Consider the following 17,422-nt stretch of genomic DNA (forward strand, 5'->3'; position numbering starts at 1 on the left):
TAACTCTAGATCTCTCCTGTTTGTTGCATATTTAAGATTTTTTAAAATTAAATACTCCTCTGGCTATAACAAAGACAACCAATATCTCATTCCATACTCCTAATAGTTAGTAACAGTTCTTAAATTTGAAGCTAAAGCCTTTAACCTAAAAGATTTAATCTTTAATTATAAGAATGTAATTACATACCTAATATTTTAATACATAAAAAAATTTAATTTGAATGATCCCATATCATTTAATTCGCATTAATATTATGATATTACAAATCAAAATATTGGGTCATTCTTAGAATCTCAGTGCATGGTAGTGAATCACCATTAGCTAATAAAATTTTGAGTGACTTTATTGTCAAATTAATGCATATGGGAATCCCAAAATTTGTCTCTGCTTCAATGCAGCGTAAATGGAAACAGCTGAAGCGTATTTGCTACGAAAATCTTTGTCTGTGCGCAATCTCTTTTTACTTCTTTCTTTGTTGAGACTAATCTGAGTCGTAAGCCATATGTGAGCAATTCGCCATTTTCAAAGAGCATTTAATAATAGAGGAAGAGTGGAAATGGGCATCGCCATCAAATCACCCATGCATTATTGTTATATTGAAATATAGAAGGACAGCCAATGACAGCCTTCCCTGTTCGGAGCTTGACGTCAGGGAGAGATGATTGGATTAGGCAGCTGCAGTGCTTGTAGATATTTTGTTGTGAATCATCAAAGAATCCACGGAAGGAAAAAATTCCCACAAGGACTGGAGATCGAAATATTAAGATTAAAAGAAGGATTTTGGAAGAATTTTGAAGTTCGACTGTTGAGGAAGCAAATCTCTCTCTGTCTCTGTCTCTGTCTCTCTCTCTCTCTCTCTCTCTCTCTCTCTGCGTGCGTCTGTGTGCGTCCGCGTGTGTTGTGAGATAGTTTGGGGTAGTGGGGAAGAAATGGGTACGCCATCCGGAGTTGAAAACGGCGGTGTTTCGGTGGATTCCGGCCATTCCCGTCTCCACGAGCTTGGGTACAAGCAGGAACTCAAGCGGGATCTCTCGTAAATTGCTCTAAACCCCTTCTCTTGGTTCTCTGTTTGCTTCTTTCTGTTGATTTTTCGAATGCCCAATTCGGGTTTTGGAAGAAATGTTATGTTTGAGGTGTTTGGTTGATGGGTATTGTTCGAAATTGCAGGATGTTTTCGAATTTTGCGTTTTCATTCTCAATCATATCTGTGCTTACTGGAATCACTACCCTTTACAACACAGGGCTGAAGTTTGGGGGCCCTGTTGTCATGGTTTATGGGTGGTTTGTAGCTGGCATCTTCACCATGTTTGTTGGTTTGTCCATGGCTGAGATTTGTTCCTCTTATCCAACTTCTGGGGGTCTCTACTATTGGAGTGCCAAGCTTGCTGGCCCAAGTTGGGCACCCTTTGCCTCATGGTTGACTGGCTGGTAACTTGTTTTTCTCATTTTCTCAGTTTCATGTTCAGGTAGCCTGCATTTTAGCTCAGTTTCCTTTTTCAAATGGATTTTGTTCACTTCAAATGTCACACATCTTCGCTTAAGTCCCCATATTTTGGTTTATTTAGATATTCTTTGGACACCCTCAGGCTGGCCGCTGGTAATTAAGTAACTCTAAGCAAAGTTTCTTAATTTAGTAGTGCCCAATTCGAGTTGATATTCATCTTCATTCACACTTCAGTACCCTGACTTCCAACCAGGAAAAAAATACTTTGGTCACAACTTTGCTTGAGCCTCCACTTTTTGAGGATTTAAAACAATCTTGGGAATTGCAGTTTAGCAACTGGGGTCTACAATGGCCAAAGATTTTAAGTTTTTTTTCTTTTTTAGTTTTTTTAATATTAAAATATTAAATAACAGTTCGATGAGAACTTTATTTTCCTCTTTGATACGTCCTAAAATTTGCTGAGTGGATTAGCGATTCTTAAGCAAAACTGACCATCGAGTGAGTTTTAAATGGGGTTACCCGCTGTTTGACGTGTGGTAGCCAAAACTCGCTAGATGGTCCAGCGAGTTTTGCTAAAAAATCGCTGGACCAACCAACGAGTTTTGGACTGCTTACAAAATGTGATTTTTTTTTATTAGAATTGTTTGGATCTATAAATATCAATTTCAATCGATTTCATTGAATGAAAACAAATTATCAAAAGAATGCTATTTGAATAAAAATCTTTATCACTTAATTTCAACTTTTTGGTAATATATGAGCCAATAAATTATTATAAAAACTTTAACAAAGTTTTCTCTTAAAATTGAGTATATCCATCCATGCTTGCACATATTCAAAGAAAACAATTTTCTCAGCAATTGATATCAGTATTCTCACAACTTTCATACATAACTGTTTACATTTACACTATATTGAAATACTGTAAAATTTTTGACAGGTCTCCTCCTAAAATCGAGTATATCCATCCATGCTTGCACCTGTTCAAAGAAAATAATTTTCATCGGTAATCAATACTAGTACTTTCACATCTTTCATACACCAATGTTAACATTCACACTATGTTGAATTCATGCAATCGATGACAGTATTTCACAATTTTCATGCACAACTGCATACATTGAGAGTATGCAAGCAGTAGTTTCCATTTACATATACATATTGGGGAACAACAAATAAACATCCCCCATTATACATAAATAATGCAATGAGGCTATACAAATGAAATCAAAAGAATCATACTACATATACAACAAATGCCTACTCAAGTGTCACACGCAGGTTGTCTCCGGTGTCACAGTGGCTACCATCTTCGTCCGTCCTCTCCTTGTTGGTCATCTTCATCCAGTCTCTTGCTCGTCGTTGTCCTGTAAGTCTATCATCTCCGCCTTGATGCACTACATCATCATCATTATCCATATGAAGTGGATGGGGAGATGACTTATATAATGATGTTAGATGGGAACAAGATGGCATGGCGGGTGCATCCACACCCTCCGCATTTAGACTGTCGTCCAACAAGAATGAAAGTGCACCAATACTCCCAATGAATTGAATTACTAAATTTTTTAATTTTTATTTTTAATTATCACTCAATTAATTTAATATATATTAAAAACGATTTTAATTCGACTACGAATTTTAAAATTTCAAACTTAATAAACAACTGTAATTATAAAATAATAAAATTACAAGAAAATTATTATAGTTTAGATAGATTTATTTGGTCAGCTTTGGTAGATTATTTTAATCAGAATTTAAGAATTTATGATATAATTTGATCATTGTTTACTTATAAGATTAAGCATTATTTTTTAAAATTATAAACAATAAATAAAGTGGATGGAGCCAAATTACATGTGAATACAGTATGATAGTCCAAAAAAATAAATTCTTTATTGTAGAAAACAAATTAGCAACAAAAAAAATTATAATTGACTACAAATTTCACATGAAAATAATAACAAATTTAAACAAATTAAATAGAAAAATAGAATAAACCCTAACCACAAATTGGGGGTTTCCAAATGATGCTTCCAATCACAAAATTTGGTTCAATAAAACCATATTGAACGTATCAAATACTAGTTTATACTGCAAACTAACACAATTTTTGAATCAAACTAACGAATGAAATAATATAAGAATTTCATTTTTTTTTTAATGAAAAACCCAAATTTATTGATAGCCCTCACTTATGACGGAGGAAAACCGTGGTTACAAACAAGTCACAAGGAATTTATAATTAAACTAGCAAAACCATCCTAGATAACAAGACCAAAACAAGCCTAACAAAACACGTACCAAAATCCAACTAAAACAAACTAAACAACATCATATGAATCAAAACAAAACAAACACAAACAGAAAAAAAATACTTGCAAACTGATGACAATTACCTGCAAAACATAAACCTGAGGAAAACATAGGAGAACCAAATGATGCCAATTAAAAACGAAAGTTTAGAATACTCATCTTATCTATACGAATTAGACCTCTCATTTTACTCGGCTGTACATCACTTACAAACATGGTTTTAAATAACGCTACGTAATGGCCGATACGTAACGTAAATCAAGGGCTCCGAAACCGATACGGGCTGATAATGCGGCTCGGAAAAAATTCATAGCTGTAACGGTCTGTAACGGATGTTACCCCAACGTTACACTTTGTAACGGTCCGTTACAGACCGTTACATGCCGACAGCTTGCAGAATCTCCTTTCTGCTGTGCACCGCTCCTTTCCCCCTCTCCTGAGTCCCAGCCACCCACCCATCTGCCATTTAATCTAACTAAATCTAACATTCAAAGAGAAAAAAAACTTACCTTGAAATTTTGTTGGCTGAGCCGCCGAAGCAATAAGAAGGCTTCACGCCTTCACTTCTTCGAAGCCTGAGCAGATCTACCCATCTTCGCAGCCTTCGTCTAGCCTTCCTGAATCCTGATCCTAACTAAGTTCTTTGAAGCTTGAGAGTGGCCGAAGGCAGTTTCATCCGCCAGTCGTCGCACTCGCTGCCACCAACTAGCCATCTGCCAGTCGTCGCACGGAGCTTGGAGTCATCGATAGCCCTACGACAGCCTCTTCCAGTCATCGCACTCGCCGCCACCAGCCAGCCCTTCGCCAGTCGTCGCACGAAGCTTCGAGGCTTCAAGGCTCCTCCGAGTCCCCTCCCCTCTCTCGGTCTCACTCAGACTCTCTAGCCTCTACTCATCTCAGCGTATGAGATAAGCTTTAAAATTTCGGTCAACACTAACACCCACATCTTAAACTTTTTATTATGTTTTTTTTTTAATTATAATTTATTGTAAATTATGTTTGTTAAATTGAATTAAAAAAAAAAGAGTAATTTAATAGAGTAAAAAATTAGAAAACAATAATAATTATGTAAAATAAAATTTTCTTAATTTATGAATATTTTAATTGTCTTATATTATTTGAACGGTAATTAGGAAAATCTAGTTCCATCACATATTTCCTATTTGTAAATATTTTTTAAGTTTAAAACATTTTTTTGACCTTAAATTTAAAATTAGGTAAAATAAATAGTTACATGATCTATTTTTTGTTTTTAGTTATCAAATAAAATAAAAATTGATAACTTAATGAAAAAAATTTTAACCTAATAGTTAATATATTAATAATTCAGATTTTTACTAATTACTAGTTTACTACTGGAATTTGTAGAAAAATTTAATTTTAATCCATAAATTGAGAAAATGCTTAAAAAGTTATATAGTCAATTTGTACTGTATTGATCTCTATTAGTGATACTGTGATGTATATGAAAGTAGAGCAAAAGTCTTTTCTACCTTTAAAATTACAATGTTAATTTCTTATAGTTATAAATGAAAATAAAATCAAGTTATAAAAAATAATAAAAATATCTTTTTAAAGATAAAGGAATATATTTTTTTGTAATAAAATATCTAATATTTTATAATTTTGTTTATTTAAATATAAAAATAAATTAAACATTACTTATTATTTTTAATCAAATATTATATTTTATTTTTACGTAATAAGTATTTAAAATTAGAAGGACTATTTAGTACTTATTATTTAATATTTACTAAATTACTAATTATAATATTATTCTTGTCATTTTTTTTAGAAAGATTGTAACTTTATATTTTCTCTATGTTTTGTGTAGAGATCATCAAATTAAGTCTTATCAATATGTTACGTGATAGAGGAAATGAGAACTTAGTAAGGATATTGGATAATATTTTGGTACTGCGGTGGACGATAATGGATATGTTATTATGTGTAAGTTATGTGGGAAGATAATTAAAGGAGACATTACATGCTTGAAACAACACTTGACACATAAAAAAGGTCAAGTAGCTGGATGCTCAAATGTGACAACACAAGTTAGAGAACAAATAATGAAACATCTACAACAATATGCTGAGAAGAAAAGAGATAAACAAAAAATGCAAGAAGAAGCAGAAGCCCAAATTAGACGAGAGTTTGAGAATTTAAGCGATGAAGGAGACTTGGAAGAAGAAAGTATGAGATTTGCTCGACAAGAAAGAATACGATCACAGCAACAATGGGAAGAGAGACAAAGATTTCGAGTAAGAACATCTAAAGGGGGTAATATTTATGAAGAGGGAGGTGGCTCTAATAGTGGTGCTACCAGTGGTTTCAATAGAGCAGGAGTTCGATCTTATAGTGGTTGAGAAGCTGGAGATAGTGTACGACAATTGATCAATCTTGATGCCCTTGAAGTTAGACTAAAGATAATGGATCCTATTTTAGAAAGAAGCAAGAGTGTGAAACAATCAAAAATCAACACTAAATTACTGAAAGGTTTAAGAAGTAAATTAGGAAAAGCAGTTGGAAAATTCCTAATTTATAATCGGATTCCAGCGAATGTAGCTGACTCTCCATTTATGCAGCTTATGCGTGATATTGCTGTAGAGGGTGGAAAGGGGATGAAGGGTCCATCACCCTATGAGATATCTGAAATTTATTTGGAACAAGAATATCAAGAAATGAAAAATTATATAACTTCTTTTGCTAGAATTTGGAAGGAGAGAGGTGTAACCCTTATGTGTGATGATTGGTCAGGACCAATTAGAAAACATATTATAAACATTTTAGTTTATTGCGATAGAGACATTGTGTTTCTTAAATTAGTTGATGCCTCTGATGTGCTAAACAGAACAACTGAATATTATTTCAGGTAATTTTCTAATTTTAATTGTATATGCAAATAGTATTATGAACTTGCATGTTTTTAATTAAATAGTGGTAATTATTGAATCTATAATTTCATTTCAGATTAATGGACGAGGTGGTTGAAGAAATTGGAGAGGAGAATGTTGTCCAAGTAGTGACTGATAATGAAGCTGCAATGAAGGCAGGAGGAAAATTATTAATGCAGAAGAGACTCAATCTCTATTGGACAGCATGTGCAGCTCATTGTATAGACTTTATTCTTGAAGATATTGGTAAGAAAAGTAACATTAAGAAGGTCTTAGAAGATGCAAGAACAATAACCTCATTTATTTACAACCACACATAGACAGTGAATTTCATGAAGAAATTCACAAATAATAGAGAGTTACTTCGCCCTGGCATCACTTGATTTGCCGCAAATTTTATTGCTTTGAAGACTATTGTCAGACATAAACAAGCATTAAGGGAAATGTTTACATCTGATGCTTGGAAAAACTCAAGGTTTGGGATGGCAAAATCAGGCTCAACATATAATTCAAAGAAAATTATCTTAGGCAATGAGTTTTGGCAAAAGACCTCTGATATAATTAAAGTGTAAGAACCCTTAGTGAAAGTTCTTAAATTGGTTGATGGTGATGAAAAACCAACCATGAGTTTCATATACGAGGCAATTGATAGGGTGAAGTTGGTCATTCAAAAAGATTGCCAGTTTTACAAAGACTATTGGAAAATTTTGACAACCGGTGGAGTTTCAGTTGCACCAAGATTTGCACATTGCTGGTAAGTGTAAATCAACTACAATTTCTTATTATTTTAACTTTTAAATTATGCATAGTTGCATTACAAAACTATTGATTAATATGTTTCTAAATTTAATTGTAGGGTATTTTTTGAACCTACAATTCCTTTATGGTGCCCCACCCTCTCCTGAAGTTGTTAGATAAGTCATGGATGGGGCTAAAAAAATGATAACCAAGTTCGTACCCAATAGAGATACTCAAATTCGGGCTATTAATCAAGTAAGTATTAGTTCCATTAAATTGAATAATGAATTATTCTAGTATTCTTTAATACTTTCAAAAAATAATTATTAATACATCTAATTAATTAATTATATTTCACAATCATCCTTTTTTAGTTATTGTTATATCGAGATAGGCAGGAAACTTTTGGAACCCTGTTGGCTTAAAGGGCAGTGAAACAAACAAATCTTGGTAAATAATGGATGAATGACATTATTTTCTCTCTTTATGTTCAAATTTGACTTTTGAAATATACGTTATACTAATATAAAACTCTTTTTAATTATTCATGCAGCTGAATGGTGGATTCATTATGACTTGTGTGCTTCTGAATACCAAAGAATAACAATCAGAGTTCTTAGCCAGACCACATCAGCTTCGAATTGTGAGCGTAATTGGAGCACCTTTAGCCTCATCCATACAAAAATAAGAAATAGATTAAAGTACATGAGACTACAAAAACTTGTTTTCGTACATTACAACATGAGGTTAAAGTTAAGACGTACAATGAGAAGAAACCAACAAGAAATTGAAGAGGGTTTCAATCCTAACAATTTGGACTACATGTTCGAAGAAGATGATCCTTTAAGTCAATGGTTAGAGGAGAGAGAGACACCACTACTCGACGGTTAGGACAATTCAAATTGGTTAAATGAAGAAGTTGGTGGTACTACAGAATGAGGCGATCAACCTCCAATAAACGCGCATGATGATTCAAGTTCAAGCCCTGAACGTACACAAAGTGATGACAATCTTGGTTTGAGCCCACCAAGTGATGATGATGGTAATAGTGGTGCTGGAGTTGCGGTTTTTGGGGGAGGGGGGGTGGTAGTGGTGGTGGTGGAGGCGACGTTGTAGAATATAATTATGGATATGACGCAGGTACATCATTTGCAAGGGATATACATCCTTCTGATCCTTATGGACTACATGACATACCTGAAAATTATGACTTGGGTATTCTTTCAGGGAACCAATCTTCATAACTCAAGAGAAGGAGTGCTCGTGGTGACCCTAGTGATTCTACTGAAGATTCATATGGCGTGGTTCGTAGTTTTGGCGACTTTGGTTTGGATGGTTCATCATCACAATCATATGGATCTCATCCAGCATATCCACATTATGCATCTCGTGACTCACATTTTTATCCTAGTGGATCAGGAATTTCAGGATCTAGTGAGTCTTCTTCTACACACTACCCAGAGCTAGCCCTTGCCCCAACTTATGGACATTATTCAGGAGGATTTTCATCATCTGTACATTTTCAAGAGCAACAACGAAATGACGCAAACTTGGGTTTATTCAACTATGTATTTCCACAAGGATGGGGAGATAATTTCCCATCCCAATCTCAAAATACAGATGCAAATTATGAAGACCCTCCACATCATTCTTTTTGGTGGTGACATGTATTATATTATAAATTTGTAATATCGTATTCATGTATTTTTAACTATTTATTGATATTTGATATTAATCACTTTTTAAATTCATGTATGTGTAATGTGTATATTGAGTATTGGGTTTATTGATTCATTTTTAGTAACTTTATGACTTTAATTAATTGATTCTTACATTTCTAAATCTTTTTACTCATTAAAGTAATGTAAACTATAAAAAAATATTTTTTTTTTTGTAAACAGCGCACTAAAATTAATATAAAAATCATAATGCCTATTAAAAAGCATTTGTAGGTTGAATGAAAGCCTTCAAAATTCATTAAAAATCATTTATTAATGGATTTCATGCTTATTTTTCGATTTTGGCATGGTTGTGCATGCGTGAAAAAAATTCATGACCATTACGCCCGCGTCTCCCGCGACCCGCGACAGTTATGCGACGTTACCTGCAACCGCGATTTTGAACCATGCTTACAAAATATCTCATCGTGTTGCCTCTCTCGCCTTGACGAGCCAAGTAATCCACCACCTGGTTACTTTCTCTAAATCAGTGCTTTATAGAAAATTGAAGGCCTTGTAGCTCCTCCTCTAACAATTCCCAAAAGTCACATAAGTACCCAGAAGAGCAAATTCCAGATGTGATCCATCCCACACCAAGTTTGTGTCGCTTTCAATACAAATATTATGATATCCCAACTCTTTACAGAGCCGAACACCACTATTAAGAGCCTGCAACTCCGCTCCATTATTAGTACCTGACTCAAATTTTTTAAAGAAAGCGGCCTTAATATTACTTGAAGAGTCACGGATGATGCCACCACCACTACAATAACCCAGATTTCCTCTATAAGAGCCATCAATATTTAGCTTCAACCAACCTACAGGAAGTTTTTCCTAGACTACTTTTTGAGGAGTTCTAGCCTTCAGAGTTATTGTTTTCATTTGGAACTCTTCCAATAAATTCTTATCAATAGAAGGTAGAGAACCATTCATGGCTTCTGTAATTTTAGAGAGCCAAAACCTCGTCGACAGAGTTATCGTTTATATTTGGAACTCTTCAAATAAATTCTTATCAATAGAAGGCAGAGAACCATTCATGTCTTTTGCAATTTTAGAGAGCCAAAACGTTTGAGCCAAAGTTTTCGAGAAATTATAGTAGGTAACAAACTGATGATTGTATCTTTTTGGGTTGATTTTTTGGCACATCTGAACTATCTACTAATTTTCACCATCCAAGGTTCATCATCAAAGTTTAGAATTCCCAAGCCAGACACACTATTTTCCAAACAAAACTTGCGATGGAACCCGTACTTAGAACATGATTGGGGGATTCTGTTGGGATTGGTGTGATCCCAAACGGGGGGTGAATTGAGTTTTAAAATTTTTTGGCTAATTTAAACATTTATGCCGATTCACCACATATAATATCCCATTTTCACGTGTGAATGTAAATTAATAAAACGATAAATGCAGACATACACTTGGAACATATCTCATTTAAATAGAGGTGTGCATGCAAATAATTATAATGATAAATGAACACATACACATGCAGAAGTTAAAGTGCAGTAATTTAATGAGATAAGAAGAGAGAGAGGCACACGATATTTGTTATCGAGGTTCAGCCAAACCAGCCTATGTCCTCGCCTTGGGCATACCCCCTAAGGATTCCTTTATCCCTACTCACTTAAATAGGCGAGCAGAAGCCGTACAACCTCTCCTTACGGGGCGAGGTAAACCCCAACTCAATTATAAGGTTGAGCCCAACTTATTTCCCTTACTGGGTGGAGACTGCTCAGCTCAATTTACAGGCTGAACCCAACCGGTCTCACTTACAGGGTTGAGACTTCCCGGTTCAATTCTGAGCTGAATCCAACCGATCTAATAAAATATTTTTGTACATAAAACATGTTTCTAAAATACAAGCAGAGATGTACACATTAATGCTCAAAATACATACACTTTCTTATGACATGAAATTTTGCTCAGTAGAGAAAGTGTGCTTTCAAAATAATTTTTGTAATCTTTGAATATAATATGTATGATGAGGACCTCAAAGATTTAAATCCTAAATCAAATATTTCTCCGAAAATATTTGCAATAAGAAATAGGAGAGCCTAGGGTTTTACTTTCAAAAGCTTTACGCACACAAAATAGAATACAAACATTTAAAACTTTATGTGCAAATCAAAGCAAGGATATATTTCTCTAAAAAAATATTTACCATGGAAATATGTGGAGAAATCCCAAAGCTTTACTCTCAAAACATGCAAGAAAGAGAGAATAAAACTCTTGAATGAAATAAATGCCCAAATAAAAATACTCTCTTGTAAAAATGATTTTTAAGAAAAAATGAAAGAGAGTTTGGAGAGTATAAAAATTGACCTCAAAATGATTTTGCAATAAAAAGGTTATTTGGGGGAACTTTGATTAAGAAATAATTTGAGAGAATTTAATGCTAATCAAAGTTTCTAATCTAAGCAAATGAAGGGGTATATATAGAGTTTCAAGAAAATATGACCGTTAGGGACACGGAGGTCATTTTAGAAAAAAGATTAATGATATTTAATTAAAATTAACCTCGTTTATCTGCTGTAAAAATTTTGCCAACCCAAGAGGTTCAATCGACCATATTCAAGGTTCGGTCGACCATATTACTAAATTCGGTCGACCGTGTCAATTTTGAATTACAAATTTGGTTGATCGTGTCAGGGCGATTTTAAACCCTTTGTAGGTTCGGTCGACCATGGCTAAGGTTCTGTTGATCGCTCATATGGTTCGGTCGACCATGGCCAGTTTGAACTACAAGGTTTGGTCGACTAAGTAGTTGGAGTGTCAAAGGTTATTGGTTCGGTCGACCGAGGACGGTGTGTTCAAAACAAAACGGTCGATCGAGCGAAGTCAACATGTTGACTTCTAACCTATTCGGTCGACCGAGGCATTTATACTGCCAAGGATTCGGTTGACCGGACTTTTAAATTAAGCCCAAAAAATCAACGTCGGTCGACCGAGTCTGTTTTTTTCCCCAAATTTGACCCTAAATTATTTCTAAACCTTTTGTATGATTTTAGTATTTTAGGAAAATATTTTCTATGAAGTGTGTTGGTCCCTAGGGTCTATCTATGGTCATTCTGAGCATTTTATCCATATCATGTAGATGCATGCATTATTATAGACCAAAGATATGAAAATTAAATGCATTACAACTAAAATAAAAAAATGTCTTCTTCTTTTACTCTTCATTTTCCATGGAATTCGCCAGTAGTGTGTGAGTTATATGTCCCTGTTGGCTTCCATTTTCCATGTTCGTGTTGAAATGAAAACTTGTTCACAAACTAAATGCACACATAAGATACTGGTGATTTGTCAGCATCAAAGCACGGATTGGACTCAAAAATCCAATAGATTCCTCTTTTTTTTTTCCATGCAACAGTTGCAGCAAGAAACCATATCAATTCCTAGTTTCTATAAGAAGACATTGGAGCATGACTTTCCACATACACATCGATACTTTCTTAGCTATAAGTTTATGCCAGACCCACTCCATCAACGGGTATTACTCCCCTTTAATTCTTATCACCTCCCAAGCCGATACAATTGAAAATTTTCCATCTATGGAAGGCTTCCAAATAAACACATCAGGGCCCGATTTGTGCTTTACAGACGTCAACAAAATCTCATTCGTTTTGGGGACCCCTACCAAATCTCTCAGCATATCAGTATCCCAATTCTCCGACTTCCTGCAATCTTAAATCTTAGACTCAGGATGCTGGACCATGTGAGAACACTCTACAAGGGGATCACTGCTCAATCATTTATCAAACCAAAAAATATTTTTTCTTCTCTAACCTTCACATAAACATACTCATAGACTACTAGAAAAATCTTTAAGATTGACTTCCAAAATCGAGAGCATGTAGGAGTATAATTGATTGAAGCCATGTGGCCTAATTTAACATATTTAGTCTTAAAGAAAACGGGTCCAAAGATTTCCTAACATCATTGGTCTCCAAGCAAACTTCATGTGAAAGGATCTTTGAACATCATTAAGGTCCCTAATGCCAACACCCCCTTTATCTAGGGGTTTACAAACCTTTGACCAAACACACCAATTCATCTTCGCCCTACAATTACTCTCTCCCCAGAGAAAAGAAAAGAGAATGAAATTAATATTTCTGATCACCGCCAAAGGAATTGAGGAAACCACTAGCATATGGGTCGTCATGCATGATAAGACATACCTTATCTCCCCTTTATACACATTCTTTCCCAATGTTCGGCTCCTCCTTCACAACGTTTGGCTCCTCCCTGCAATGGTCTCCTGCGCAGCGCGGATGATCTAGCAATTTTTGCCATGCGTCAAACGGCGGTTGAGTTAACACTGAACCATTATTTAATATTTTAATATAAAAAAAACCAAAAAGGAAAAAACTTCAAAGATATTGGCAATTGGATTGCCTTTTTATAGTAAATGTATGACTTATCTTATATATAAGCTTCACACAGCGGGAATTTTTTTTTTTTGACAATTATTATCAGGTTTTAAATTTCTATTGCGTTCCCTTTCAGTTGACTTCTTAGGGACCCGATGGAGTTTTAAGTGGATTCAATAATTCCATGCAGTTAAAATGAGTTGATAAGAGGCGATGCCTTCAAAAACTTGTTAGGCAAGAGTTTGATGCTGCCTATTGTATTGTTCAGTCACACCATTGGTATGACAAAGAAATCGTGAACTAATCTTCAGTTGGGATTGCGTGTCCGAAAACATGATATGCCTTGTTCCTAAATAGAATTCAAGAATCTCAAGAGATGGGGAAGAACTATAGCACACAAAGAATGTTGATTTGTTACTCCATAAGGTCCTTTACAAAACCATTTAATGCAATAAAAAGGATCTCCATATTATATTAAATGTGTAATGGTGAACCTAAATTTTTTTATGATCATATTATTATTGCACTAGCTTCTGACGGTAGCTGGAGAAGTTGTGCATTTTACTGTTTCTATTAATCCTTTACTGTTGACTGGGGCAAAATCCAATCTCCCTTTTGAATATTTGGCTGTCATCTTCCAAGCCTGTGATCCAAATCACCTTATGCTTTGTCTACTTGGTTCCAAGATCAGTGGCCTTGCATTAATATTACGGTTTTGTTTATCATGACAATTCTTGTCTAGGGTTACATTGTAATGTCAATACTGATTATAGGTTCTATGGTACATTGGAGAGGTATGATGAGGAGAACTTGAAATAAGAATTTCCGTCACTTCCTCTCTTACTTCAGGGTTTATTGTAGTAAACAATGAACTTTGAACTTATGAAGGCTAGTTTCTCTCTCTCAAAATACCTTAAATTCATTAAATGATGAACCAGACAAGAGATCTTGGTTTCATTTCTTTCTGTTCACCCAAGAAAACCTGATACAGAGACAAAATTTAAAGAAAACGGAAGTCAAAAATGGAGGTAGAAAATGGAATGCTTTTGATTGGAGTAACCATACTATTAGGATTGTACACAGCATCTAACCATTGTAGATTCTTGACCTGTTTATGTTCTTCCACATTATAACCTTCTCCAAAACACAATTTCTATGTTCAATGTGCTGCCCTAGTTTTTTTAAAGCTAGATCATGCAATTGTAGTGAGGACGGACCTTGGATCAATAGTAAAGTTGCTGCTCTACAGTTGGGTTGGTCACGGATTGAGTCCAAGGAAACAGCCTCTTTGCATAACAGGAGGGGTAAGGTTGGGTTCATCATGGCAATCCTCCCCCTACCCTCGCAAAGCAGCAAGCATTGTGACTTGGGATGCCTTTTATTTTTTTTATCATGCAACTATTATGCTTATAATATTGGCAAAATTTAGTTGTAAATTAGAGCATTTCTTGTCTTGTTGCAATGATATATGATGCATGGTAAGTAATTTTATTTATTTGTTTATTTTTTTGCAGGTTTAACGTTGTTGGTCAGGTAGTTATAGAGTTCAATTATCTTGAAGTTTGAAAACCATCAATAAGTTGTTGGAGACCAAGCTTTATTTGTTAGTCATATTCTCGATTATAAGCTTTGTGATGTGAAAGACCTTTTACATTTGCAGTGGGCTGTTACGACCACGGTAGATTTTTCACTTGCACAGCTGATTCAGGTGATAATACTGCTTAGCACAGGTGGGAAAAATGGTGGTGGATATGTGGCATCTAAATACAGTGTTATTGGCTTCCATGGGGGAATTCTGCTCATTCATGCTATCATAAACAGTCTTCCCATATTTTGGTTATCCTTCTTTGGACAGCTTGCTGCCGCATGGAATCTTGTGGGTATGAAGATCGTCCCTGCCATATCTCCATTTCAGTTTTTTATTTTATGTTGTTTGAGGTGTTTGCTTTGTTCGACATCTTATGGGTCTCACTGTTTTCAGGTGTTTTTGTCCTTATGGTTCTTATTCCCATGGTTTCAACAGAGAAGGCCACTGCCAAGTTTGTTTTCACCCACTTCAACACTGATAATGGTGCTGGGATCAACAGTAAAGCTTACATATTTTTTGTGGGACTCCTAATGAGTCAGAATACCTTAGCTGGGTATGATGCATCTGCTTATATGGTGAGTTTATTATGTCTCTCTTACTGCCCTCCCAAGTAAATTGATTGCCTTCAAATGTGTAAGTGAAGTATGATGCCCGGGTATTTGTAGGAATTCTCCGTGATATAGGAAATCTTTTTTCTTTTGCCGTTGTTTATTACTCAACACATTTAGGCTCCTGTTATTAGCTACTTGTTCTTAACACTGAAGTGTCGAAACTATAGGATTTATATCCCAAAGGATATGTCCCACATGAATGATATGGGTTCCACATGTAGGGTATGTATCCCATATGATAAGAATATGAATTAATGGTTGTATGTGTTAACTAAAGGGTCAGCTTATTTAATATGAGTAATTAATGGTGGAAGTTTGAAGAGATTCCTATACATAAATATATATATATATATAATATTAGAGCTTAACTTGATGTATAGCATGCCCTTATAGCTACTCCCCATAATAGTACTAATATATATATATATTAGTACTATTATGGGGAGTAGCTATAAGGGCATGCTATACATCAAGCTAAGCTCTAAGAGTAGGAAAAGAGAGCTAAAGAAGAGAAAGGAAGAGTTAAGCTCATAAGCTCTAAGGAGATAGCTATATGGTGATGTTAGCTGCAAAGAAAAGATAGGAAGTTGAAATTATGATAGCTTCCCAAGAGGGGGGTGAATTGGGAATTTAAAAACTTTCTTTTTAATCCCTTTTAAAAATACTTAACTTCTTTTATTATTTATCTAATTCTTTTACTTGTTTGTTTAATTTGTCAAACACACAATAACTTGGTTTCTTTTATACATTCAACAACACAAGCACTTAGACAACTAAATCACCAATCAACCTTTCAATTAATCACACTATCCAAACTAACCAAACACAATTTGAAGGCAAACAACCAAACCAAAATTAAGATATACAGTAGTAAGAAATTAGGATGGTTGTTTGTTTATGTATGCCTTATAAATATGAATCAAGCCTTGTAGTTGAATGATATGCTTGTTAAAATAAATTTGCTTCTTTCATATGATTTACAACCACACATTCACACTCTTCCCAAAATTCAGAATTCAAATAAACTCTTAGTTAATTTTCTTTAGGTGTTTTAACCAAGTAACGTACTCCCGTATGGTTTTCGCAAAGTATGGTTTAACCAACGTACTCCCTTTCGGTTTCCGCAACCCAAATCAAAATTAAACTTTAAGTTTGTTTGATTTCCAAATAAACGTAGTGTATATGATTTCAAATTTAAACCATCCACGCAATATAAATATGCTGAAAATAAAGAGGAAGGGAAAGAGAGAGTGAGACACAGGATTTTACGAGGTTCGGCTTCAACACAGCCTACGTCCTCGCCTTTGGCAAAACCACCAAAGGATTCACTAAACCTGTTCCTTTACCGGGTGGAACAATACCTTTATACACTCCTTCAGAAGGCTAGAGCAGCACCTCTCTAAGCGATAATCCCTCGCCTAGCCAACGATCCAGTAAACCTGGAATCGTCACAATCTACAAGAATATAATATAAATTCTGCGTACAAAAAATACTCCCAAAATTTAGAGCAGGTTGTACAAATTGAAATGTAAATTGTACTTCAAAAAACCAAAGCAAAATAGAATATATGAAGCTCAAAAGTTTTTAGAAGTCACCAATGGTTCGTTTAAAAGAGAAATGGAATTGCAAGCCGGAACCGAACTTTGATATTTTCAATCTACCAGAAATGTAGAATTCCTCTCCAGCAAAAGATGTGAGCAAAGAAGAACTTCAGAAGAATTTCAGCACAAGATGAAAT

At 34.8% G+C, this 17,422-nt stretch overlaps 1 protein-coding gene across 1 annotated transcript in view; it reads left to right on the forward strand.

The window, feature by feature from the left end:
- Positions 1-753: 753 nt before the first annotated feature.
- The window catches only part of LOC131153300 (amino-acid permease BAT1 homolog), a 30,870-nt gene continuing 14,201 nt past the window's right edge, over positions 754-17,422 (forward strand). Inside the window, exons 1-5 of the mRNA XM_058105511.1 lie at positions 754-1,034; positions 1,169-1,429; positions 14,999-15,017; positions 15,145-15,364; positions 15,466-15,647. Coding sequence (XP_057961494.1) covers positions 931-1,034; positions 1,169-1,429; positions 14,999-15,017; positions 15,145-15,364; positions 15,466-15,647 — 786 coding nt within the window. The 5' untranslated portion in view covers positions 754-930. The remainder of the gene's footprint in view (positions 1,035-1,168; positions 1,430-14,998; positions 15,018-15,144; positions 15,365-15,465; positions 15,648-17,422) is intronic.

The sequence above is a fragment of the Malania oleifera genome, chromosome 4, assembly GCF_029873635.1.
Source record: "Malania oleifera isolate guangnan ecotype guangnan chromosome 4, ASM2987363v1, whole genome shotgun sequence".
NCBI classification, from domain to species: Eukaryota; Viridiplantae; Streptophyta; class Magnoliopsida; order Santalales; family Ximeniaceae; genus Malania; species Malania oleifera.